This window comes from Capricornis sumatraensis, chromosome 10 (assembly GCF_032405125.1).
Source record: "Capricornis sumatraensis isolate serow.1 chromosome 10, serow.2, whole genome shotgun sequence".
Taxonomy (NCBI): Eukaryota; Metazoa; Chordata; class Mammalia; order Artiodactyla; family Bovidae; genus Capricornis; species Capricornis sumatraensis.
Window position 1 is genome coordinate 81637595 of NC_091078.1, and position 27885 is coordinate 81665479.

Here is a 27885-nt window from a genome sequence, read left to right on the forward strand (position 1 = left end):
CAAGGGGCGACATGAGGGATCCTGTGATGATGGAAGCCTTCCATATATTGACTGTTTGGCCGTCAGTATCCCAGTTGTGACTTTGTACTATAGTTCCACAAGATGTTACCTTTGGTGGTATCTTGGTAAGGTGAATGTAGGATCTCTCTTTGTTCATTCTTACAGCTGCATGTGAATCTACAATTATCTTGAGATACAGTGTTTTTTTAAAAATATCACACCCAATGTCCCGCCCCCACCCCCCCATCATTCTCCACTTTTGGTCTCTTATTTGTGAGAATAGCACAGCCATGGTTTCTAGTGGGACTCCTTGGATTTGATTCTGTGTGTCAGCAGGGTGTCCTTTTCAGGGTTCTTCACATCTCTGTCCTCAGTTTTCTCCGTGCAAAATAGGGAGTCATCATTTTGATACTAATGATACTTCTCTCATAGGGTTCTTGGTAAGGATTAAGTAAATTTAATATAAAAGTAATCTATATGTAAATGACAAAGCAGGTTAAGATAGTTTTAATTGGGCTTTTGGTTATTCTATAGGTCCTGCTTCATGATAAATATAGTAACTTCCTGATGGTCCCCCAGCTCCCTGTCTCTTCCCCCTCAGCTTTCTTTGCTGATTGGACGCCATCTCACAAGAGCTCTGTTTCTGCCCAGTCTTTCCTGCAGGCATCTCAGTCAGGCCCTGGGTTATACCCTGTTTCTCTGGGCCAGTCATTTCTCTTCCTTCATCTCCATGTCCAAACTGTTCTGAACGCTAGTCTTGTATATTGTCCACATACCCTTCCCAAATATACCCTCCAGTTTCTTCTCCACTCCCCACCTTCCACCCCCAGCTATACTGGTGCTTAAAACCTTCGGAAAGTTCTCCTTGTGCTAAGGATAAAACCCCCAAATTCTTAACATGCCTGCAAAAGCATGCATGACTGGCAAAATTAGGATAGATTAGATTAGGATAGTTCTGCATAGACAAGTAAGTATTGTTGGTTGAGATACTTGTAACTGTATTACCTTTCATTTGTTTTATTTTATTTGAACACATTTTAGACAATGTTTGTAGGCTTTTGCATATTCTGTTTTTCCCTTAAGCCTTAAGTTTTTCCCATCAATTAATAAGATTTGAATCTAGAATTAAAAACTGTGACAATTTTTTCAACATATTTATTAGTACAACTTAAACTTAAGACTTCACTATCTACACTTGTGGAAAAAATTTTTTTCTGTGTTTCATTTTTGGTTTGCAGCTTGAACTGTTGGGCTTGTAGCTCTTTGATCCTCTTATTTAGTTTGCATAGAATGGACTGGTTGCTCAAGCAGAATTTTGTCCCAGATCTGCTTCAGGTCAATCAGCCCAGTCATTTTGCCTATCATTTCTCTCTTGATCGAAGGGCAACGGTGTCTATTGAAACACTTCATCTCCAGTTGAGCTCGACCCTCCTGAAGGAAATAGAATTTCATGTCCAGCCTCTCCAAGCTTCTCCTTGTTCCAGAGCTCTCTTTTGCCCTCAGTTGACTGTTAGACAATATCTTTGCTTTAGTGAAGAGTAAATATTCAAGACTGTTTAAATCTTTTGTCATTGAGCTTTTCCATTCCTGGCCCTCCCACCCCCACCCTTTCAAACATATTTCTTGTTTCTGAATTTCAGCCACAACACAAAAACAACATCTTGGTTAGACCCTCGGTGCCTGAACAAGCAGCAGAAGCCTCTGGAGGAGTGTGAAGATGATGGTAAGGGGCTAAGAAAGTCTGGGTTTAAGTGGGCTTGTTCACACATGCAAATTTTATTTTATTTTTTCTTGTTTTGGTGTACCATGTGGCATGTGGGATCTTAGTTCACCAACCAGATTGAACCTGTGCCCCTTGCAGTGGAAATGCAGAATCTTAACTGCCAGGAAAGTCCCACATGCGAAGTTTAAAGAGTTGTAGCAAGGTCAGCCAGGTTTCTAACAAAGAGTTTTTGAAAGGTAATCCAGTTTCTATTAAGTGCATTATGGTTTCCAAAAGCAGGAGAGAAATCTGTAAAATTGTTTTAGAAGAACAGTTTGTTTAAACATAAAGACATACTCAGCTCTCTATTAGAAACCGAACTGCAGCCCAGTCAGGAAGGATTCAGATGTGGATGCAACCTAAGCCCTTCAGGAACTTGGAGAAAACTCTAGAAAGTCTCTACGAATTTAGAAACCAAAAATGCTTTGGTCACTTACCTGCTGAACCATAATCATATATTGTGACAGCATTAGAGAAAAAAATATTAGAAACTTTTCTTGAAGTGTTCATGCTTCATAATTTGAGTATTTCTCCAGGTTTAGCATTAAGAAAGCAGATCTTATTATGTTTGGGAATCTCTGTGTGACTTAGAGTGTATCCTAAATATGAGAAAGTACACTCTTCCAATAAAGAGGCTGAGGTGTTACCCTTTGCCCCACTCTTCCTGTTAATTTAAAGAAAAAAGGTTCAGCTGTCAATAAAGTCTAATTCAAAGCTTTGGAATTTCTAGTTACTTTTGCAAAAGTGAAGAAGAAATTAAGGTTGAACAAGTGTTCCCTTTTGATTTGTCCTAAGTTTTACCAAAATTGCTTTTTGACATGGACAAATTAAAAGGAAAATGGCTTGCTTTACTACTCATCGTTCTTTCTTGGCATTTGAATTAGTAGTATAATTATTGGATATACATTTTACTGTAAGTTAGTGAAACTTTATTAATTTATTCTATGGGACACAATTATTGTCTGTATAAACTTGATGTTTGTTTGAAAATATAAGCCAGTAAAGTATGATCCTGTGAAAGCTTTAAACTACAGGATATATGTGGATTGTAAGATTGCATGAAATGAACATAGAATTGTGTGTTCAGGTTTATCTAAGTAACTTCAAGTGGAAATACAAATCCTTCTGACTGAGGAGGCATAACTGAGAGACTCATTTTATTTTGATTGCTTAGTTGTAAAGAAGAAAAGGAACAGGCATGGGCAAATGCATTATTTTGCATGCTTAAGGATAATGGGCTATCATGATCATTCACATATTCTCTTTAACATGTGATACAGAAGTGACCAGTTTTCAAAGATAAGAACATAAAATACATCCAACCATAAAACTTCTTGGAACAGAATGTAATCTTCATTTGATGTCTGAGATTCTGAAGCTGTTTTAAGCCCTCTTATTACCATCAGATCTTCAGTTTCACTATCCATTATAATTATACTGGAAATGTATGAAAATGCCTGTTAGTATAATTTGATAGATAATAGAAGACTCCAGTAGCTTTTACTGAGAAAAATGGAGTGAAAGTGTTGATATAATTACTGAATTTTCTTTTTAGCCATTCTAATAATTTTTAATTCTTAGAGTTCATGTCACTGGTGTGAACATTATTCCCTTTGAAACAAGTATGTATTCATATCCAGTGCAGTTCACTTAGTGATTGTCGCTTCATCATTAGAATTCATATGTTCTTTTTCTGGTAGAGACTATATGTATGTCCATGTGCCTGTAAACCCACAAATGGTTTAAGCATATACAAGCAGATTCTACCCCAGTGGCAAGTATCCATTCCCATATCTGCCTTTTCTCCTGCCAATTACCCCAAGACTGTCTTGTGCTGTTTATATCAGGTCACAGAGAAGAATCACACTCTTCTTTTACAACACTGTGTTTCTTTCTGCTCTCTGTAGGTCATATGCATGTTGAATGTAACAGTATAACATTATTGTAGAGAATGTTGTTTTCTTTTTCCTGTCTCAAAAAAGCAGAAACTAATTTGGGATTTTGATAGTCAATGTATATTCTGTGTTTTAGTAGTTCTTTAGATTTCTCCCTTGCTCGTGAACTCCGGGCCAGTATTATTTAATAATGCTTTTTGTCCTAAAGAGAATTCAGATTCATTTTGATTAAAACCCAACTAATGATTCCCATCAACCCAAATCTGCTCTTCTAAAAGTTTTCGCTGTCAGTACTACCAGCTGAGCTCACCTTGCCTCCCAGATGTCTCTAGAATTCATTCTCCATTTTCCCCACCACGTATACCATCCTAGTCAAGGTCAAGGTCGTGCTGAGCTCCCACCCACACTCTTGCCCACTCTCGTTCTTGCACTGTATTCAGAGCAGCCTGTGAAAATGTATTTGCGTTATCACCACTGCCTCAAGCCCTGTTTAATATTGTAGCTCTCTGGTCTGTTCAGTGAATGCCGGGTTCAAAGCTTGTCTTTCCAAGTTCTCTGTGGTTCAGCCTCTGAGCTTGTCTGACTAGTTCCATCGCACCTTCTGTCCATCACCCCCAGTCCTCACTGAGTTCCTGCGCTGTGATAGTTAGATGTGCAGTTCTCCCTTCTTAGAATGCTCTTACATTCCACAAATAATTGTTGAATGCTTTTTGTCTGTCAGGTGCATTCTGGGAATGTCAATTGTATCACTGAACACAATAAACAAGAACCCCACTCCAGCCAAGCTTGAATTCTAGCCATTTTTCACTCTAAGTCTTCTCATTAAATTTTACGTAACGTTCAGATGACAGCTCAGGGGCTTGCACATAGTAAATCTCATTAAAGAACTTTAAGGGAATGAATGAGTGCCCCCAAAGATATTTTAAATAATATCCTAATGGGCATTTTCATGAACGATTTTATGTAAATAAGATTCCCTTCTTAGGGAACAGTGCCAGTGTCAACCTTGTTACCTTATTGTTGGCAGTTGGTGACTAAAGTCAGTGGTTGGTTCGTTTATTTATTCATCCCTTTGAGAAATATTTGGTGCCTGTTACGTATCCAGAGCTCCCACGGGCACTGAGCGCGGCAGTAGTGAAAGTGGACTTGCCCCCTGTGCTTGTTCAGCTTATGGTGGAGGGGACAACCATAGCTGTGTATGAAGTAAGTGGCTTGTTGTATGGTGTCCTATATTCTCTTTGCAGTCATCACAAAATGTTTTACTGACAGCAAGAGGTAGTCAGGAGTGGAAAGGATCTTGACCTGTTTTGCTTACTGAAATTACAGAGAACATTTTCATTCTAATATTTCTGAGCTGCTTGACTTAGAAATCTTACGCAAAGTAAACTCTGCTTCCCAATCGTCCTTTCAGAGCAGCTTTCAAGCCTCACCTCCCCAACCCCCGATGTACATCATCCTGACATATTTCATTTTTCTAACTCCTTTTGAAAGACAAAGTATAGCTTATCTTAGAATCTTTGTTCTCAGTTTGACCTCACCTTCTGTTTTTCAGGCAGCAGTATTACTTATAGGTTAAGTACATTTTTAATTGTGAGTATAATTGCCTTGCAGATTAGAGGATCATAGAAGGATTAAAAGGACTCATATTGAAAGGTCTAGCAGCTTTGTTTGCTTGAAATAAGGTCTGTGATAAGTGACTTCCCACGTAAGAACACCAAAAACCGCAAAGGTGTTTGTCATCTTTTACAACCAATCAAACCTTATTTTGACACGCAAGGAAATGAGCCATGTAATTATGTTGCCAATATCAGCTCTTCCCATTTTGTGATTTACACTGAGGTCTCGAGTTGAGTAGCCAAGCCAATGAAATAGCCACAATGCAGGTAAGGACAAAATGAAGTGATGTGTTTGCTGTTTTTCTTGAAGGGCGTTTCTTTCCTTGGTGCTGGTGTCTGAATTTTTCTTTCTCTCTTTTCTGTCTCATTCCTGCTATTCCTTTGGAGAAGAAGGGATCCATACGGAGGAGCTGGACAGTGAACTAGGTAAACTCTCCCAGCCTGCATGACTTGCTCTGGGTGCTTCGGTTTCCAGTGACTTGCTTAATCCCTCTGTTTCTTTAGTTTGCACTTCTTCAATTACGATTTTCATTCCGGCTTAGCCACAAAAGGTCAGTCATATACAACCTATGTGTCTGACTGCAGACATCATACAGAGTTGTAATAAATGTGTCTACAAAGAAAATATCTGAGGGAATTGGGGCTAGAATGAGAGTTAGCAGGTCAGTACTCTCGTAAATTAAGGATTAAGAAAAAACTGAGGGATAGATGGTTGCCATGTCCCCTGAACTCTCTCATAGTCTATCTCAGTCTCAATTCTTTATTTGGTATGAGTGGTTTTCTCCATGGGGAATATAGAAAAGCAAAACAAACAAAAATCTACCAGACTAATTGAAAGATCTTAGGGAGAGTAACAGCGGTACAACAATTCCACTGATAAACTGAATGGTTGCTAAGTCCCAGTATTAGATTGTTAGTCACAGGCTACTTGTTGAGTTTGTAACTGTAGTGAATGGCTTGAAAACCAGAGGCCGGTTTCTGTGTTATTTTCCTTCGAATGTGTATGTCAGTAGAAATCAAGTCTTGACTACTCTGAGTTCTTGCAGTTTGGGAATAATTTACATTAGCTGATAATACCAGACTCTTTTATCCTTGCTGTTGGAGCATAATGAATTATGTTCCCTGGTCAGTTAAATGTTTAATGTTCATCTTTGAACAGTATTAAAATTAGTTTGCTTTCCATTTGATGCATGTATGAAACGGTAGATGGGAAAGCACAAGTTTTGGCTAAATTGCACTTGAGAGCCTTGGCTGATTGAAAATTGACAATAATATATTTTTAAAACAAGATTATTTAACATTACTATGAATAGAACTGTCCTGAGATTATTCAATCAGACTAGCATTTTTAAGTTTGCCTTAAAAACTGATAATATAAATATTTAATACAGATTATTGGGTTTTGTTCAGTTTGATTTTTTATTATCTAAATAAAGATGATTTATCATGGTTGGCTCAGGGTATGATAGAATCTTGCTCTATTTTTGTTAATGTTTGGAACATATCCTGTTGTTATTGGTGGATATGTCAACAGTGGTCAATAACTGTTGAAAGATATATTTTTAAAGACATACAGTAAGTTGTCATTGTGTTAGGAATGATTTGATACTCAGCCTGTGTAATAGAACAATTTGAAACTCATTTTGTAAATTAAAAAATATATTAATCTAGTGATATTAATGATTGTTGCAAAAGACAGAACTAGGTTTTCCAGATGAAAAATGAGTGCCTCAGTCCTTTGTGGAACCCATTTAAACTGCTCCGTGTGCTCAGGCGTGTCTGACTCTTTGCAACTCCATGGACGGTAGCCCCTGGCCACCTGACCGATGTGTGTGAGTGCCCAACACCATGTGAGATAATTCCATTGTGCACAGGGGCACAGCCTATTTGCTTCTATGGAAGCTTGAATGTTGAAATTTTTAGGGAAAAATCAATTGTCCTCTTTTTTGGTGTACCTGTAACATTGTGGAAACATTCCTGTGCTGTTAAACTCTGCAAAGTAAGTTTTCCTGGCTGCATAGTATCCCTTTTCATGTTCAGAGCCGCAGTTCTGGGAGATGGTTTGGTAAAGCAGAAGCTGTTTCTGGGGTCAAGGCACATTGATTGGTTCATTTCTGGGCTCTCACTTACTGACTCTTCTGACCTTGGGGAAGTCATTCACCTTCTCTTAGCTTCCTGTTCCTAACCTGTACGACGAGCTCCCATGGGGCTTAAGAGAAGACTTAATGATACTGTATCTTAATATATATTTGTCCCTGTGATCACATATTGTTTTTGCCAATTTTCTGATTTATTAACCAGTTCTTCCCTGTTGGACATTTTGGTTCTTCCTTGTGATACTTTTTGTGTTTAATATGGGACAGGAGAGCGACATGTATACTACAGAGTTGGCTCAAATGTGTCCTTGTGGGTAGAGATAGGACCCCCTGGTTTTTGTCTGTATGTGTCCTCTGTATAAAGAGTGGTGTGTATACACACACACACTTTTTCCTTGCATTCATTTCAGATTCTTTTGACAGGCTCACTGCCCATTTTCTTAATAAGAGGATCCTAATTTCAGACAATAGCAACTGTCAAGGTTTTCATTGAAAAATATGATTCTAGATGTGATGAGGACACCCTCCCTATAATCTGCCTCTGAGAACTAGGGGTGGTGGGCTTGGGTGTTGGACCCAGATCATTTGCTTACAGAGTTGTCATTTCTGAGCTCTGTTGTTCGTGCTAAATGGGTAGCGCCGTTATGCACTTTGGGTTTGTAGAATTTATCACATCTTCTGCAGTAAACTCCCCAGAATCAAAAAGCACTTGAAGAAGCTTCTTTTTGAATTACAGAGTATTCATGTGCTGCAGCCAATTAGGAGGCAGAGACAGAGAAATGAGGTCCCCTCCCAGCCAACACTGAATCACAGTTTAGAAATTTATCTCTGTTTGTGAACATGACTTTTAATCTGTGTGTTGACAAAACTCTGGGAACATTTGTCGGCTCCATATTCGCTCCATGGTGATGATTGATTAGTACAGTGTAAATTGTTTAGTGGTAGGAACAGCAAGCTAACAGGCTGTGTGGATCTGTCCTGCTCCTTTTGGGCTTTCTTACAATTGCCATTAGCTAAGCTTAGGTGCCAGGTGCTATGTAAAAGGTTTTCAAACCTTACTTAATCTACATATGACCTTCGAGGTAAATCTAGGGGAAAGGTGTGGTTTCAAGATATTAGTAAGTAGCTGAACACGAGGCAGATAGAAAAGAGTATGGCTAAGGTTCATACCTTAGGTCTTCACCACCTTCCGTCTCAGTGACATATTGTCCAGACTGGTCTGAGGTCTGACAGTTGTTACACATGAGGGCGTGGCTCTCTTAAGTATCTTTAGAGTAAGAAAAAATTTTTAATGTCATCATTTTCTAGGCTTCAGTATTTTCTCCCATTTTCAATTTTTTAGGACCAAATGGCACACTGCAAGACAAACACCCTCTGTTTTTAAATCGATGACCAATTTCTATTTTAAGCTTTCAGAAATGAATGCCTATTATTAAGTTAATCACCACATTGGAAGTGAGAGATCTATCTTTTCAATGTTAAATGAGCTTTATCTTAAAAAACTGGACCATTTCTGGAGTTTGTTAATCTGTCCCAGAAGAGCAAATGTCCAGAAATACCAGTTGACCAACGTCGTGTCTCAACCCTAGTATGTAAGTTGTCGAGTAGGTAACATGGCTAAGTCAAAGGTGGCTTCTTTTCTTGAAGCCCTCTTGGACCTCCATTAAAGCACTCACTGTGCCATATTTGAATTGTCTGCCCAAACGGTGCCCTTGTAATTATCTTTGTGTCCTTGGTGTCTAGCACGCCCTCAGGCGCTCAACAAATGTTTGACCAGTAATGGAATGAATCGAATTCTTAGTTTTTTTCCCTATGTTAGCCAAAGATGATCAGGCCATATATGTTTGTTTTTTTTCTTTCAAATGTAGACCACTTTTTTAAAAAGAGTCTTTCTTGAATTTGTTACAATATTGCTTCTCTTTTTTATATGTTGGTTTTTTGGCTGAGAGGCTTGTGGGATCTTAGCTCCCCAACCACCAGGGATAGAACTTGGACCCTGGGCACTGGAAGACAAAGTCTTAACCACTGGACTGCCAGGGACGTCCCTAGGTCATATATTAAGGTTGCCGAATTTGAAAAGAAGTTTGATTCATTAAACAAGGTGCAGTCCCCTAATACCACTCACTCTTCTGCCCTGTGCCAGCACAAACATATGCCTGGGCACCACTTTGCATTTTTCTAATCTTCAGATTTCCCAGCTCTTTGGAAATATTTTTCCTGGTTCGTTTTCATTTAAATGGTAATTTCCAGCATTGTAAGGGGAAACCACTTCCCAGGCATTTGATTTGCATCAGTTCACAAGACATTGCGTATAAAAAAGCCAAGTTGTGTCAACATCTGCACATTGGACCTGCCTTGCATTTTAGTAGCTATGTCTCCCAGTATTCAAAGACTTCTTTAAAACCTGCTAAGTGTTCCCCATGCCCATGAAGAAGAGGGGAGGGGAAAACATGTCTCTGTTTGCAAACAAACAACATGTGGAATAAAACCCATAAAATTAATGTCTCTTGATGTGCAGCCAAATCTGAGCAAAATGTAAACTTTGAGTAATTAGCCTGTGTGTGTGTGTCTGTGCATCTGTGTCTGTGCGTGCGTGTATGTGTGTGCACATGACTCCATTTTAGTGTAGAACTGTTTGTGTCTTATGATGAAATGGGCACGATTTTCAAATGGTGACCACAAAATCATTGATTTTTTTAAAAAAAGTCTTGCTTTTCAGTCAAGTGTAATGTTCAGTTCAAGCCAGTCTTAACGTGTCCTTCTAGGAATAAAGGTTCGCTTTGGAGTACAGTGTTACACCACCTTGCCTTAACTACACACAGAGCAGAGTGGCTTTGAAATTAAGTTGAGAATTGCAGCTCTGCCTGAAGAATTGTTTAGTGACACAAAACACAACGTAGTTGCTCTTTCACCGAGTTATCTGACGCAGTGGACTTTTAGAAATAAGCACTTGTTATGACAGAACCCTCTGTTACCTCGTTAAACGAAGTTGCACCTTTTGATATGAAACTTTATGAAGTGAAGTTCAGTAGAGCACAGATGAGTTTTCCAAAAGGCATGTATATTCCCCAGTGCCGTTTTACCACCACCATTTAAAGGAATGAAGTATACCCAGTTATGTGGAGAGTTTTTGGAGAGCAGGACCGATGTTTCTGCTTTCATAGGCACAGCCTGGTGAAGATTTGGGCCTGTCCAGATGTAGCCAGTTGAGTGATAGGTGTGTACAACTCAAGAACTCAACTCCAGGTGGGCATTTTTATTTACTTGATAGCATTTTGATTAGGAACGAGGAGAAAATTAGATGTAAATTTTAAGTATTCTAGGGAGAGCAAAAATGGGACTTACATTGGAAATGAAAAAGAACGTTTTTTTTCATCCATTTTTGCTTGTGTGGTAAGGCAGTCTAGCAATAGAATGAGACCACTGCAGATATTTAGGATGGGGACCAGGCATTCAAGGCAAAATTTAAATATATTTTCATTAAAATCTAATTTAATAGTTGATTTAGAATGAAGGCACCTAAGACTGCATTATATTGTTTCATTTGCTTATACAAAATATCAGTAAAGAATTGCTCTTTGTGTAGGAAAACACTGATAAAATAATGCTCACTTTTTAATTGGACTTTGGACAGTATTTTTATTTGGACTTTAATTGGACTTTAGACAGTATTTTTATGACTCTTTTTTTTTTCTTCTTTTTTAATTTTTTTGGCCTAAATCAGTTGTTGAAAATCTCTAGGCTCTTCAGGAATATCTTCTTCTTGCTCTGAATGTCCTTTTATTTTTCAGAACTGCCTGCTGGTTGGGAAAAGATTGAAGACCCTGTCTATGGTATCTACTATGTAGAGTAAGTGCCTATTAAGACACATTTTAGTTTGCATTCTTCTGTAATTATGTACATTTATGCTGAATAGAATTTGCCATTGTGATAAGGTAAAAACAAGTAGTAATAGTAACATTATATTAATTTTATAATGAAAAATAGTTTAATGAATAAGAACATATTCAGCAAATCTGATGATGATATATAATAAAACCCCTGAAGGCCACATGTCTTCTGTTTACTACAGTATTGCTAGAGCCAAACATAGTCCTGGTCTGTGGCAAGTACTTAATAATAGGTATTATTTGAATGAATGTAAAAAGCTCAATAGGCCATATGAGTATGAGTTGTTTATCTTCAGGAAGAGCATCAGTTTTGCCAATTGTTTTGCCCTGCTCAGGTCTGAGATTCTCAGTGATTACTTATTCATTTAAACTTTCTAAATTCTCCAGTACCAGAAGATGGCCGTTTCCTTCTCCAGGGGATCTTCCCAACCCAGGGACTGAACCCAGGTCTCCCGCATTGTAGGTGGATTCTTTAGCAGCTGAGCCTCCAGGGAAACCGTTAAAAACTAAAGCCTGACTTGAAAATTATTTTGAGTTCTAAATAATCATAGAGTAGGAATATTTCTAAACTTCTCATGAAATATGATTTTGATGAAGTAAAAAAGAATATGTGTAGGCTTGTATCTGTGTGTGTTGATGTAATATGTGTATATATACATGTACATATATCGCAATTGTTGTTTAGCTTCTCAGTTGTGTCTGACTCTTTTGTGTCCACATGGACTGTAGCCTGCCAGGCTCCTCTGTCCATGGGATTTCCCAGGCAAGAATAGTGGTGTGGGTTGCCATGTCCTTCTCTAGGGGATCTTTCTGACCCAGGGATCAAGCCCAGGTCTCCTGCATTGGCAGACGAATTCTTTACTGCTGAGCCAAATGGGAAGCCTACATTACATGTACATACACTGAATAAGAATGGGGAAAAAAAAAATGCTTTGGACTCATATATATATTTGTACATGTATGTGTGTGTAATTATGTTTCCTTGGCCTTATTCGTTTTGGAGCCATCTGAAGTATCTGGGTCTTTGTCGCTTTGAACACATCACATTTGCTTAGGTTAGCTGCATTTGGAATCTTTTTGCCTAGGGCTTATACTTTGAATCCTGACTCCATGCTTATTGATCAAAATAGTTGACAGATGTTGGTAGAGTCCTTCTTTTAACTTGATCTTTGGGGGTCAGGGTGCTTATGGTTCCATGAACTGTAGAAAGTTACACACAGTTTTTGGCACTACGTGTTACAGACAACACCACATCTCCACTTTCAGCTCCATTTAAAAATAATTCTGTTAACTGACTTCTTGTTGAATTAAAGAAACATTCTTTGTCACGTGATTCTTTGGACATTTGGGAGAGTCAGTGCTTACAGTCCTGGGGCTTGAAAGCTGGCCATGCTAAGCTTGAAGCCGCCTTAGTGCTGACTAGCTGTTTTGTTAGGTCAGCTGGTACTTAACTGCTCAGAAACTTACTTTCCTTATCCACAAAATAACAATAAAAATAGGACCTTCATCTTGGCATTTACTGAAGATTTTTAAAATAAATCACGTGTAAAACTGGTTTTACAATACTTGGTACAGAGAAGCAGTCAGTATGTGGAAACCATTCATTTTTGTTTTTGTTGTATCTTCCTAACTGTGCTTTTTGACACAAAATGCTCAACCACCTGCCTTACTCAGGTCCAATCAAGGGAACTTGGCCTGATTGGCGTTTTGCTTGTGGGACAACATGTTTCCTAACTGAGTGCAATGTGCCTTCTGCTTCAGCCACATCAACAGGAAGACACAATATGAGAACCCAGTCCTAGAAGCCAAACGGAAGAAGCAGCTGGAGCAGCAGCAGCAGCAACAACAGCAACAGCAACAGCAGCCAGAAGGTTGGCTTTCCCTCTATCTGTGGGCCAGGAGCTCCAGGCAAAGCCTGGGCACTGACACCCCCATGTGGTCAGAAGTGGCCGCGAGGCTCATGTCCTGTGTGGTGCTAGGAACTCAATGTCCTGGAAGCGTGGGGAGTGATGCAGAACCTCTGCTAGAGTCCACACCCCGAACCCAGACAGCTAAAGTGGGGGGCCCCGTTTAAAAGCACCCAATCTCCACTCTGATTTAGAAAGGGGCTGTTAGATTGGAGAACATTTCTGATGGTGACAGAATTCCCTTGCCCCTGGGAGCTTTTGCACAGCACCTGGTATCTAAATCCAAACCACTTTAAGATGTGCAGGGTATGGAACTAACTTTTAATTGTAGGCATGTAGGCATCAGAAAAAGCTGGTAATTTTCAGTGCTTTCAAAAAATTAAAAGTTACTTTGTGCTCTTCACAAAAACATGAACAATTCAGAAGTGGAGAACATTTACATCTCCCCTGCTGGTTCCCATTCTATTCTCAGCAATAAGCAATGTGCAGAAATTTTCTAGGGATGTACAAATATGCAGATTTTAACAAACACCAGGTCATAATTTATGTATATGAATACATTCTGTATTTACATACATATTAGTTTTCTGGCCTATTTTTCTCAGTTAAATATATTTCTTGCACATTTTCAAGGCTGTTTAATATAGATTTACCTTGGGATTATTTAATGACTGCATAATATTCCTTTTATGAATCTCTTTACTCCATTTAGCCCTCTGTTTTTTAGCAGATGCTTAGATTTTTCTTCATTTTTCATCACAGTCTTTAAAAATATTAGGTTTACTGTTCCTTTTATATGAATATAAAATTCAGTACTTCTCTTATTATCATAGTGAACTTAATAAATATAGACCATAGCATGGAAGTTGGCAGACTTTTTTTTGTAAATGACCAGATAATAAACCCTTTAGGCTTTGCTATTCATACAGCATCTATTACAGCTACTCATCTCTGCCCTTATGGTATGAAATACGTTATAAACTGTAAACAAATGTATGTGGCTGAAACACTGAACACTGAAATTTGAGTGTCATGTAATTTATGTGTCAACAAAATATTCTTCTTGATCATATAGAAACGTGTGAAAATCATTCTTGACTTGCAAGCTTAATAAAAATAGGCACAGGGGCCAGTTTGGCCTGTGAGCCATAGTTTGCCAACCACGGCCATAGACTGTATTTTAGAGAGTGTTTGTATGTATCTCTGTGTGTGTGTGTGTGTGTGTGTGTGTGTGTGCACATGCACCTAGCTATTGAAAAGTTCTCCTTAATCTCTCTTCTATTTAAAAATTTAAAAAATATTTTTATGAATTTGGGGAGTGAGAATGTACAATTGAAAAATGAGTGTAAAATTAACTATATGTACACAATTGAATTTGTTAGCTTAGCTGGAAAGGTGAGTTTGGGATGAATCTTAAGATTCATTCGCAGTGAGTTATTTCTTGGTCTTCAAAGTGTACGCAGCTACACTTAGTTCATACACTTAGGCTAGTTAGGACTCAGGGGCTTTCATAATGGGGCCCCCTCGGGTTTTAGAGATGATAGGGGACAGCACCTTACCAAACTCCTGAAACCTACCTTTACTGCCCCAGCCAAGCAGACTTCAGCTGTCCAGACAAGTCTCGGATGACTTATAGAAGTTTCTGCCTTATTGGGCCTGCTCTAGTTTACTGTATATCTTTTCTGATATTTTTTTACTTGATCTCACTTTGAACTCTGCAGCCAGAGAGAACTGGAGATTTTTATTGGTTGTATTTTTATTGGTTTTATTTCTGTCCTCAGAGGTCTTAGGAGAAAGAGACATAAACACACACACCCAGGGAGGGACCTTAACATAGAGTAGGTATGCTGAGTAGTGTCCTACTCTGTGCAGCCGTGTGGGCTGTAGCCTGCCAGGCTGCTCTGTGCATGGGGTTCTCCACACAGGAATACTGGAGCAGGTTGACAGTGCCCTCCTCTAGGGGATCTTCCTGATCCAGGGATCGAACCCACATCTCACATCTCCTGTGTTGGCAGGAGGGTTCTTTACCACTAGCGCCACCTGGGAAGCCCTACGTAGAATAGCATCAGATACCAATTTCTTGTCAAGTGAAGCTTTCTGGTTCTGGTTTTATTGGCTTGGGTAGTTTTATAATGAAGAAGGTGGTGAATCCTAAGGTGACCAGTGGTCGGAAGGAAGACAGTAAACTGTTTCTTGTTTTCATTGTAGAATGGACAGAAGATCATTCATCGCTTGTGCCTCCTGCTATTCCAAACCACCCCCCAAGTAATCCGGAGCCAGCCAGAGAAGCTCCACTTCAGGGTAAAGTGTTTTTATAATCGCATCCTACTTTGGCTCAAAAGTTCGATTTTTTTAAAGAAACTTTAAAAAATGAAATCTGATAATTCCCAGATCTTTCCAGAAGATTGTTCCAAGATAGTTCTTTGTTGTGGGGCTGACCTGTGTATATGGTAGGGAATGAGCAGTATTCCCAGCCTCTGCCCACTCAGTGCCAGGAGAAACCCTCCCCCAGTGTGACAAACAAAACTGTCTCCAGATATTGCCAAATGCTGCTGGGAGTGGGGCGGAGGGTGGTGTACAAAATCATGTTGAGTTGTGAACCCTAAATTTAGAGAACACATACGTTTAATGCTCTGTTAAATAAGATACATTGAAAATTCAGCACTGCATGTTTTAACATTCTAGTCAATGTATTTGCTTTTGACTAAGATTTTCTTGTAAAATGGTTTGATATTACTGTGTTATACACTCTAACCTCTGTTCTTGTTGCAGTTTGGGCATTTATGCATGTTTTACAACGTTTCATTGGTTCTCACTTATTTACATTCACAAATAGTATGCATCCCTACTGAGATTCATTACAGAAAATTGGAAACTCAGAATCTTGCTACTTTCAGGCCTCATTACTTTTAAAGGATAGAAAAGATTTGGGGATTTTTTTTCTTTAGCTTTTTTAAATAAAAAATAGAATAAACATCATATTTAATAGTGTTGGGGAGTATGATACAGAACCAATAAAAAGCTGTAAAATTTGTCTTTTCTTCTCTCTACATTTTTAAAGATATAAATGTGTTAGATATTAAAAGATAGGTAAGATACCCCTTTTCCCTAATTTTCATTCCTCCACTTTTATTTTTATAAGAAAAGTTATTTCCCTTTTAGCTGATATTATCATGAGATTAGTATTAATATCAACTTGTATAAAATAGTTTGATACCATTTAATGGTGATAATGTTTTTAATAGAGACAAAACATAGAAGATAATGATATATAAATTAAAATCAACAGGATTGTGGGCTCGTCTTTATTTTTAAAGTATAAAATTCCTTCTTCAACTTCATGTTGTTTTCTTTCTTTCTCTCATGGTAAGTTAACTCCACTAACTTCTCAGTTCCTTGACCGTCTTGTTAATTTCTTGAGTCCTCGAAACTGTGGACACACCAGGGTCTTTGCACATGCTGCTCTCTGGACACACCAGGGCCTTTGCACATGCTGTTCTCTGGACACACCAGGGTCTTTGCACATGCTGTTCTCTGGACACACCAGGGCCTTTGCACATGCTGCTCTCTGCTTGTGGCTGTCTTCTCCTCCCACTCTTTGCTCTGCCAGCTTCTGCTCAGCTAAGGTTTCTGTTGGATTCTGTCCGATTCACTCTTCCCATGTCAAACTTCTCATTTATAGAATTTAACAGTTGGTAATTTGTGTTCATCTGAGTTCAGTTATTTAGCAATTTCCTCTTCAGACTTTCAGTCGCATGGAGGTATGAGACTGCGTTTTGTTTTGTTTTGTTTTTCCACAGTAGGATGTCCTGAACTAGATCCTCATCCTCTCTGCTAAATTTATTATTGTGTGAAATAACGTATGTACGTCCGTGATAAACAGCCTGGCTTCCTTAAAGGATTGTCTTAGAGATTAAATCAATTAGAGTTTTAAAGTTTCAGATTCTGAGTGTCAAATGCTTCGTGCACCAACTGAGTTAAGAGTCCAGACAGTATTGATCTGTATGAGGAACTTTATTTCAGATTTTTCTCTTTCTTTTTTTTTACCCCCCTTTTCTTCTTTAATCTTCTTGGCTCCCCTAGTGGTTGGGGTTTGGGAGAGGCTCACTGAGCTCCCTGTGGGAAATAGTCTATTCTTAAAACTTTTACTCTAGTCTCTGTATTGATTGTTGTCTTTCAAGCATAATCGTAATCTTCAAAGTATAACTAATACCATAGAAGACAGTTTAAATCCATACTCTTTGACTCCAAGCTACAGTTGTAAGAAACATTAAGTTGGGCTTTATCACCATCGGTTACAACTCTGAGTTCCCTCTGTACCTGTAAAGTATCCTGGTCTATGTTCCTGACAGTACTCTCAGGAAGAGGCTGTGTAGCTAATAGGGTTAGATTGTTTGGTATTAATTTTGCTGAGTTCATTGCTCAACTGACTTTCCTCTGATCAAAAGAGTATCCTTCTCAACTCAGAAAATGTTAACTTTTAAAGAGATTTGCTCTTGGGAAATCTCTCCAGCTTCCAGCTTTATGCTCAGAGATTTCGCAGCTACCCCTTCACCCTACCCATTTCACCACCACCATCAACAAAATAATAACCTACATTGATTGAGCTCTTTTTATGCATCAGGCACCTCTTTGAGCACTTCAGCTATGTTATCTGTCACCGTTCCTGCTTACAACTATCATGTAAATAGTGAGGTTAGTACTCTCATTATCTCCACTTATTCATCCACCGCTCAGGCAGAGAGAGGTTTAGTAATTCATACACATCCAGGAAGTAGTGGAGCACAGAGTTGAACCCTGGGTGTCATTAGAAACAGTTTAACTTCTGACTTAAACCTTTTTGTTGTGTTTTTGTGGGATACCTCATCGTCTTAATGTATGCCATTCAGTTTGGATGCTACTGGGTACATGTTACCTTTTTAATTCAAGTTAATTACAGTTAAAAAAAATAAAAAAGTTAGTTTCTTGTTTCCACTGGCCACATTTCAAGGAGTCAGGAGAGCCTCGTTTTTGACTAGTGGCTGCTGTATTGGATAGTGTAGATAGCGAGCATTTCCGGTGTCACAGGAAGTACTCTGGGGCAAATGGTACTATGGTATTCAAATACTAGTTCCAAGAATAGTGCCAACTTGGCAGAGAAGCAGGCAGCTACAGGTTGTTCATGAGTAGATGTTTTGGGGCTGAGACCCAGAAGTTCCAGATTCAGTGAATCCAGGGCAGGCCCTAGAAATGAGTACATTTTTAAAAAGCTACCCAGGTGATCCTTCCACATCACCAGATCTTACAGCTGTTGACTAGTCAGCAGATTAGCCTGTCTTAGAAAATTACATGTGCCACAAGGCTGCAGCAGAGAGCTCCTCATTCCACTGCTTGTGTATAGAAAAGCACTTCTCCAAAGCTACAGTAACTGATGACCTGCCTGTACATAAAACGTAATAAAATGTGCATAAATGTGGAACCCTCTGATCTCTCCCTAGTTAAATGTTGAAACAGAAAGTCAGTGTGTAATTTCAAAGTCCTCTTCATGTCTCTTTTAAGCTGAAAGCATTCTCAACTCAAAATATGCTAATGGCTTTTTAAAACATTCATTTAGATAAACTGCCAGACACATTTTTACATTTTCTAACTTTGCTATAATCAGGGTGAAAAACTTACACACCCAGCCACCTCTTGCAGCCTTCTCAAAGACACGTTAAATTTCACTTCTTTGTGCTCTTATTCATTCGTTCATTCAACACACATTTTTGGAGCACACACGACGAAACAGGCCATGTTTTATTTACACTCTGGACATGCAATCAGGAATCCTTGTGGAGTTTGTTCTAGTGTTGTATGTGTGAGCATGTGCAGTGCCCCTCCTGCAATAGGGTATGGGGGAGAAGGAGATAAAACCCCGTTCAGTGAGTAAGCTGTATCCTGTGCAGGATGGTGATAAATGCTGAAATCAAAAGTAAAGCAGGTAAGGGGGATTGTGAATGCTGGAAGAGATATTGCAGTATTCAATAAGGGGACAGAAAGTGTCTCACTGAAAAGTTGATGGGTATTGATATCTTTGCCTAAGTGAAATATGTGTTTGCCTTAAAGCTTTCCCTAGTAGCCTCTGCTTCAAGAATAGCTGCTATTCATTTACCCCATAAAGGGAAATTTGGGGGTTATCTGAACGGTTCTCAATTTTCCATCTAGTAATTGCCATGGCAACTCTTTCAGTACAATCCCTGACTGCGCTTGACATCCCTTCCCTGGTGCTTTGGCAGATGACTTCTCATGGTAAATTCAGATCGGTCTTGCCTTTCTTTAGCCATGCTGACAGGACTATAGTTTGTCGTGCTTCCAGCCAGCCTCGGGACTACAGTAGAGGGGAGGAGGTTAGTGAGCAGACCTGTGACTCCAGGCAATTTTAAAAAGCCTTCTTAAGAGCCAGAGACTTTTGAAATGTGCAATTAAAAATTGTATGTGTTCCCAGAGACCTTTTTAAAAAGACCTTTTAGATGTAGCTAACCAAAAATAACTTTCCTTCCTGCGTGCCAGCCTCCTAGTGCAGGGGTACTTGGAGACATGGAGATTTTTTTCTCCTTTTTTTGGATAACATTTTTGGTAGAAAAGTAATAGGGCATATGGGGAAGCAGTGTCAAGGGCAGGAGATAGGAAGTATAATAGGAGAGTTGAAAGAGTCTGCACCTAGAATGATGTTCACTACTTTGGGATAATTGGGGAAATTCAATTGAGCTTCTCGATTACAGAGAAATGCCCAAACTCAAAATAAAATATTGGGTTTGTGTGCAAAATGTTATGTGAATGTTATCAAGAGAATTCACTAAATGTTTGGAAGCTATTTAGCTATATATCTGTTAATTTATTTTTAATGAGACAACTGATTTTGGACATACCTAGGCTATTTCACCAGAGAAGGCAATGGCACCCCACTCCAGTACTCTTGCCTGGAAAATCCCATGGACGGAGGAGCCTGGTAGGCTGCAGTCCATGGGGTCGCTGAGGGTCGGACACAACTGAGCGACTTCACTTTCACTTTTCACTTTCATGCTTTGGAGAAGGAAATTGCAGCCCACTCCAGTGTTCTTGCCTGGAGAATCCCAGAGACGGGGGAGCCTGGTGGGCTGACGTCTATGGGGTTGCACAGAGTCAGACACGACTGAAGCGACTTAGCAGCAGCAACAGCAGCAGGCTATTTCACTACTTGTTAAACGATGCAAATGGACAGGAAAAATTGGTTGAATTTAGAATTCAATTCAATTCCTTTTTATTTTTAAAATAGCGATTCTCTATCTATTTGTTTATTTATTTTTGGTTGTGCTGGGTCTTCACTGATGGGCATGGGCTTTCTCGAGTTGCATCGAGCGGGGCCTACTCTCTGGTTGCGATCTGTGGGCTTCTTGTGGTGGTGGTGTCTCTTGTCTGGAGCACGGGCTCCAGGTTGTTCAGGCTTCAGTCACTGTGTTGCAGGGACTCAGTAGTTGTGGTGCACAGGCTTAGTTGTGCTGGGGCATGTACAGTCTTCCCAGACACCCGGGAATGCGGGTTGAACCCACGTCCCCTGCATTGGAAGGTGAAGTCTTAGAGAGTGTGTATTAGACTCTCAGTTGTTTCTGACTCTTTGTGACCCCGTGGACTGTAGTCCACCAAGCTCCTCTGTCCATGGAATTCTCCATAACAAGAATACTGGAGTGGGTTGCCATTCCTTCTCCAGAGGATCTTCCCGACCCAGGGATTGAACCCAGGTCTCCTGCACTGCAGGCAGACTCTTTACTGACTGAGCCACAGGGAAGACCTCCTAATCACTGGACAAACAGGGAAGTCCCATGATTCTCCATTTCTTATTTATATGAGTTATTCTTTGTGACCATACGGTGTCTCCTGGTATCATCTGTTTATTTTCAGAATGAGTTTTCTCTTTGAAAAGTTTCGTGTAATTGACTCTACAAATGGGAGCCAAACTCAAGACAACATACTGGAAGCCAGAGTAGAAAATATAATCTGTAACAAAACAAAAGACACGAAGCAAAGACCCATGCCATTTTTTTTTTTGAAGGCCTCATGGCAGCTCAGTTGCTGTCAAACTACATGAAACAAGACCAAAGATCTGTGTCAGAGAGTGGACACCAGTGTCATCCTTCTGTTACATTTTCTTTTGATCTTCATGCTGACACACAGTGAACCCTAGCCCCCTCCTTACACAAAAGGGTCTGGGAATTCCCTTATAACTGGAATCAAGAAGGACTTTCTTGAAACACCTCTGTGCCCCCATGCCCCAGCACAGGAGTTTGGAGAGATATGTCTAACTTGTATCATTTCTTATTTACTTCATCTTTTCACTCATGGTCACCCTCCTTCCACATCTTGTTTTGATGCAGGCAAACCCTTTTTTACACGAAACCCTTCAGAGTTGAAAGGCAAATTCATTCACACGAAGCTGCGGAAAAGCAGTCGTGGCTTTGGCTTCACAGTTGTTGGAGGGGATGAACCTGACGAGTTTCTGCAAATCAAGAGCTTGGTCCTAGATGGTCCTGCCGCCCTGGATGGCAAGATGGAGACAGGTATGAGACACTACAGCGTGGACCAGACAGCACCATGATGTCCTGAGCTTGTCATTGTCCTTTAAAAGCTTGGCGAATGAGCAAGCTTCCTGTATGACGTAAATGTGTTTCCTGGTATAGATGAAAAACTTTGAAGCTGCTTTAACATTTTCCCTTTTGGGGAACTGTTAGGGTACTGTCGAGTATAGTAAATGAGTAATTTACTAAAAATGCAGATCCATTTGAATGAATGAATTCTCAACTTCGCATTCTGCAGTGATTTTTTTTTTTAAATACAGAAAAGCTCAAATGTTCTTTCAGTGATCATTTTATTCCCATTAGCATGGAAGACAGTAAATGCTACACGAATGCCTTATTAGCATAAACAAAGTAATAGCAGCTGTCTTTTTGTGCCTTGTAGTATCACCCCCTACTCCAATTTCAGTTCAACTTCTTATTGGTAGGGTTTTATAGTATAAAATTGATGGAACTTTCCTGGGCAGTTTTTTTAATCCCCAGCTTTTTTGCAGGAGACGTAATTGTGAGCGTGAATGACACCTGTGTTTTGGGACACACGCACGCACAAGTTGTGAAAATCTTCCAGTCCATTCCCATCGGTGCCAGCGTGGACCTTGAACTCTGCCGAGGTTATCCATTGCCTTTTGACCCAGATGACCCCAACACAAGTTTAGTGACTTCAGTGGCCATTTTGGACAAAGAACCAATTATTGTGAATGGGCAAGAGACCTATGACTCGCCAGCTAGTCACAGTAGTAAAACAGGCAAAGTCAGCAGTATGAAGGATGCCAGGCCAAGCAGTCCTGCGGATGTGGCTTCAAATGGTTCCCATGGTTACCCCAGTGACACTGTCTCTTTGGCTTCCTCCATAGCCACTCAGCCAGAACTCATAACTGTTCATATAGTCAAAGGGCCAATGGGTTTTGGTTTTACTATTGCGGACAGTCCTGGGGGTGGCGGCCAAAGAGTGAAACAGATTGTTGACAGTCCAAGGTGCCGAGGCCTGAAAGAAGGGGATCTTATAGTGGAAGTTAATAAGAAGAATGTGCAGGCCCTAACTCACAACCAAGTCGTGGACATGCTCATCGAATGTCCAAAGGGAAGTGAGGTCACATTATTGGTGCAACGAGGAGGTACGTGGATTTAGTTTGATTCATTTTTTTAAAACCTTACATCCATTGTTATATATACTGGTTATGAGATGGGTCTTTGGGGCTTTCTAAATGTCTCCTCCTTTAAGATCATTTTTATTTAAATACTGGGAAATGCATTCAAAATGCCTTCTGATTTCTCCAAATGCTAGCCTCTTTAGACTAAAGGTTATGTTTATACATTATGTGTTTATACAAAGGGCATGCACATAGGGTAACACTGTTGCTGAGAGTGGGATCCAACTGCTCCAGACTGAAAAGCCAATAGAAATGCAAGTCTGGGGGAAAGGAAAATTCACTTTGTTTTGGAGGCGAGGGAGGGTGGACTCCTGTCCAGAGGCCAATCCCCACCCGCCCCTCCCCCACTGACATTCAGTGGCCCAGAACTTTTATAGGCAGAAGGAGGAATTGTACAGGCAGAGAGAAGAGGCTACATGTGGAAACAGCACAGTCGTCTTAAAGTTGGTCATGCAGTGTTCTGATCAGTGTCATCTTGATGTTGCAAAGGCAGTTAGTTTTCAGTTCCAGGGTCAGTTTATTCCCATTTCTTTGAGGCCAGTTCTCAGAATTGTGGCAGTTTATGTCATGGCCACATTCTGATCATCAGGTAGGTAGCTTATTCCACCTGATGGGGGTTTCAGTGTCTATAAAACAGCTCAAAGGATATGGCTGCAAATGCTGTCCGTAGCCACTGAGGAGGACCTCAAGGTCCCTGACTTTGCTTAGTGACTAAACTAATATTTTTTGGTTCTGTTTGATTGTTTTCATTTGCTTCTGCATTTTCTCACTTCTCAGATTAAACTTAATCTTTGACTAAAGTTTTTCTATGGACAAAAGACAGGCAGAAGACCTGGAGGGAAAGAACCATGGTGTCCTGCTCTGTTTCAATTTCCTTTAAATGTAAATCAAACTGTGCCTTTTAAAACCCGTTAAGATTTGAAAACCTTTATCCTGTAAGTCTCCTGAACCTGGTCTGCACAGCGTGCATGTGAAATGTAGCTCCTGGCCACTCTTCCAGCCTCATCTCACACTCCTCTCCCTTCCTCAGTGTGCTTGGCCACCTGGCTTCTCTGTGATGCCTTCAGTTCTCTAAGCCCTTCTGTCTCAGGGCCTTTGCATTTTCTGTTTCCATTGCTTGGAAAACTTTTCCCCAACTCTTCACCTGGCTGGCTCAGTCTCATTCAAGTCTCCTCCTGAGAGAGGGATTCTCTCATTATTTCTCTAAGGTACCCCCCAGCAATCCTGTGTAATCCCTGTTGCATCAGTCCATTTCTTGTTAGCTTTTATCACAGTCATTATTATCGCAAGCCATTGTTTTGTACATTTTCTTATTTTTCTTTGTTGCTCTCCCTTTTTCATTAGAATTTAATGAATCTAATATCCTTAAAGCCAGGGCCCACGTCTGCATGTTGACAGTTGTGTCCCTGGCATTTAACATAGTACCTGACTCCTGCTAGGTGTTCATGCATAAACAGATAACGAATGAATGGACATGTGATTATTATTTCCCTTGGTGGGAGCAACAGTTCCACGAATCATGTTAAAAACATTTCAGCATACCCACATTTTGATGAAGTGGTTAAGAATCTCAGAGAAGTGAGGTATTCGAAATAAATCTTGAGACAGTTGGCTTTCTTCTTTTTCCCCTGTCAGCACCCCCAGCCCACCAGAACTTCCAGGACCTCACACTGAGAAATATTTCCTGGGTCAGTGTTTGTGGCTAATCCTGATTGATTACCTCCCACACTGGGCAGGAGATTGGTAGTTCCCCTGACTCTTGCCAACATGAGGTGTTTATGCACGGAGTATTCTGCCCCTCTGAAAAAAGATCAGGACCAGACTTCTACTTTCTCTCTGTTTCACGGAGGTGGAAAAGCTTGTGTATGTTGCAACAGCGATGATCTCGGGCTCTCATGAAACTGTGTGTTCTGTGATCAAAATGATTGGGGTTGTTGGAAGGGAATCCAGAATTCAGAACTGTGTGTGACTCACAGTGCTCAGTTCACCATTCTTAAACAGGTATAAAAGCCATTTGCACATTTTTTTCAAAGAGTTATTTCTACCAATAATATTTTGAAGTGTCTTCTTGTACCCAAATCACTTGATTTCACAGACAGGTTTTAAACAGTGACCAAGATGTTACAGGAAGTGACTTGAGGTTAAGGATGAGGAGGAGGGGGAGAGGGTGGAGGATGGTGGTACCTGGCACTCACAAGCAGGAGAGCAGTTTACAAAGTGCTTTTCAAACCTACACGCGCCTCTCAGGCCTTGCTTACCATGTCCCTGAAAGGTAGGCAGGCACCAACCAAGAGCAGGATTGAGACGTTCACCCGGATTCTTTGGTTTCCAGTCCAGTATTCTGCTTTACTGAACTCTGAATACCGCTGATTTTTGCATTTTTGCTGGTTTTAGTGGCCAGCAAGTTGGAAACTTGTAAATAGTTTTTGGTACATCAGGGCATCTCTGATTCAGCCACTGCTCATTTGAGATTACAAATCACACTGTTCTCCTTCTTCATTTATTTGCCCCTCCATTTCTTTTGTCATTCTGTTCAGTTTTTCTTTTCCATTCAATTTAATTTCAAAGGGATGAAAAACAAACTATCATTGCAATCTACTAAACCACGATGGTTAATGGAACCATTTTGTAATGAATCTGCCCGAGAGAGCAAACAGCTCGTTATAAAAACATATCGCTAGCTGATTCACTTTGTTGTACAGCAGAAACTAACACAACATTGTAAAGCAATTATACTCCAATAATAAAATTAAATTTAAAAAATATTTTGAAGAGTGTACAGGGAAACATGTTAAAGAATCTTAACCACAGTGAAATACAATGGAAATGAGCAGACTGTTCATCAATAAAAGTATGGGTTAAAAATAAAATACCCTTGATTTCAAATATGTTTATTTTCTCTCTTAATTCCTCAGACTGTCTTTCAGTTAATGCTATTGCATTGTATAACATTAAATTAATGAGAAGCTCCAGAATATATTACCACATTAGTCAACATCTGCATCTTTTATTCCAGAACCTGAGTAATTTAAAATCACTGTAACATCAGCAGTCTTTAAAATATGCTATATGCTTTGCGTTTGATTTATGTGTCAGATAGAAAGTTTGTACATCTTCCCGTGGCACGCCAGCACCAGCTACTATTAATCTTTCTAGAAAGCATATAAATATATTTGTTTCTGCCATATATCAGTTATTTGAATCAGAGCTGGCATTTTAGTCATTCTTCTTGTATGATGGGAGTGTAAATGAGAAGGTTTGATGATCAGTAAGGATAGCAGCTAGGTTAAATGAGAAAGCAAATGGCCACTTCACGGATTCTTTCTAATGAATCTCATTTCTGTCTTAACTGCTGGTAAGCAGATTGATAAACTCATTGAGTCCACACTTTTCTTGATTCTCAGGATTTCATATCTCAAGGATGGCACTTTCTGTGCTTTAAAGAAGTAGTCTTTCTACTTTGGGGCAAAACTTAGCTATATTTGCATTTTGGTTTTCACTCTTAGTCTCCTAAACTCATTTTTTAGTTTTGTTCTGGTTGAGATCAGGTGCATTTTGTTTTTCTTTCCATCTCCCTCCTGCCAACCTGAAAATAAGCAGAGGCTGAAATATTATTTGTAAATTTCTGGAGACGGTTTTCTGGGTCAGGCTTGGGCTTGCTGGGGGTGTCCATCCATAGCTTTGTCAGTTGGGATCGTTACTGATTTGTTTACAGGTGTCTTCTCCGTAAACAAGTCCGTGTCTGTGGCTAGCAGTCAAGTTCTGTAAAGGGCAGCCCCTTCTTTTGCCTGGCTTCCCATCTTCCCATGGCCAGTCCATTCTTCCTCCTCCCTCTGCTGTCCAGTCAGGAGAATGCCTTTTATTTTTCTTAGTGTTTCACAGAGCATTTGCATTCAGAAGACCCATCACCTGACTCCAGTGTGAGTCTAGAGTCTTTTTTACGTGTTTGGAAAATGATGCTCCAAGGTTATTACTATTGTTTTGAATAATTTTTTTTAATTTACAAAAGATGAAGAATTTGTTTCAGAAAGGTTTTTTTTATTTTTAAAAAGGAATTATACTATATGTAGCATAACTACCTAATATTCGGAGTTAATATCCTTTAAAATTGACTGATTTGATCTCCTTGCAATCCAGGGGACTCTCAGGAGTCTTCTCTAGCACCACAGTTCGAAAACATCAGTTCTTTGGTGCTCCGCCTTCTTTATGGTCCAACTCTCACATCTATCCATGACTACTGAAAAAACCATAGCTTTGACTATAACAGACCTTTGTTGACAAAGTGATATCTTTGATTTTTCATGCACTGTCTAAGTTTGCTACAGCTTCTCTTCCAAGGAGTAAGCGTGTTTTACTCATCTTGTTTTAAGTGATATTTAAAAGAAAAGGCTAAACTGAGGGTTCCAGGAGTCTGCCTCTAGTTCAGCCTCTGCCAGTAACTCCTCTATAACTGACCGGGTTACAGCTCCTGCCCTGAGACTCATTTCTTTTTCTTAAAAAAAAAAAAAAAAGAAAAGGATATTTTGAACTAAATCATGTTTAGGATGACCGCTCTAATTTTATGCCAATACTTTCATTGGCGTGTAGAGGAAAGAAAGATCCGAGACTCAGGTGATGCAAGTTTAAATTCCCTCTCCTGCCTTTATCCCCTTTGTGACTTTAGGCAAGCCATCTGAAAAAAGTAGCACTTGTGCCAGTTCCTGACCTAGAAGCAGTCACATGATGAGTAGTGTATTACTGATCTTATCTGGTATCAGAAAGCCCCTGAGTGTGGTAGCTTATTTTTTCTCTTCTTAAAAAGAGTTTTTATCCTTTATCTGCAGAATCTTAATCTGAGTACACGATGTGCAGGCACCTGCATTTTTTTTTAGAAGCTCTACCAGCAATTCTGATATAAAATCAGAATTGGAATCAGTTTTAGGCTCCTGCCCTCCCGATTCCTTCTCATTTTGATTCTGTGACATATAAATGGGAGTTAAATAAGTTTATAAAGTTTAACAG

At 39.7% G+C, this 27885-nt stretch overlaps 1 protein-coding gene across 5 annotated transcripts in view; it reads left to right on the forward strand.

The window, feature by feature from the left end:
- The window catches only part of MAGI1 (membrane associated guanylate kinase, WW and PDZ domain containing 1), a 645224-nt gene that overhangs the window by 548863 nt on the left and 68476 nt on the right, over positions 1-27885 (forward strand). For all 5 annotated transcript variants that reach the window (XM_068982973.1, XM_068982975.1, XM_068982976.1 and 2 more), the window contains 7 exons: positions 1641-1723; positions 5664-5699; positions 11161-11218; positions 13021-13130; positions 15375-15467; positions 21536-21718; positions 22228-22848. In XM_068982973.1, coding sequence (XP_068839074.1) covers positions 1641-1723; positions 5664-5699; positions 11161-11218; positions 13021-13130; positions 15375-15467; positions 21536-21718; positions 22228-22848 — 1184 coding nt within the window. The remainder of the gene's footprint in view (positions 1-1640; positions 1724-5663; positions 5700-11160; positions 11219-13020; positions 13131-15374; positions 15468-21535; positions 21719-22227; positions 22849-27885) is intronic.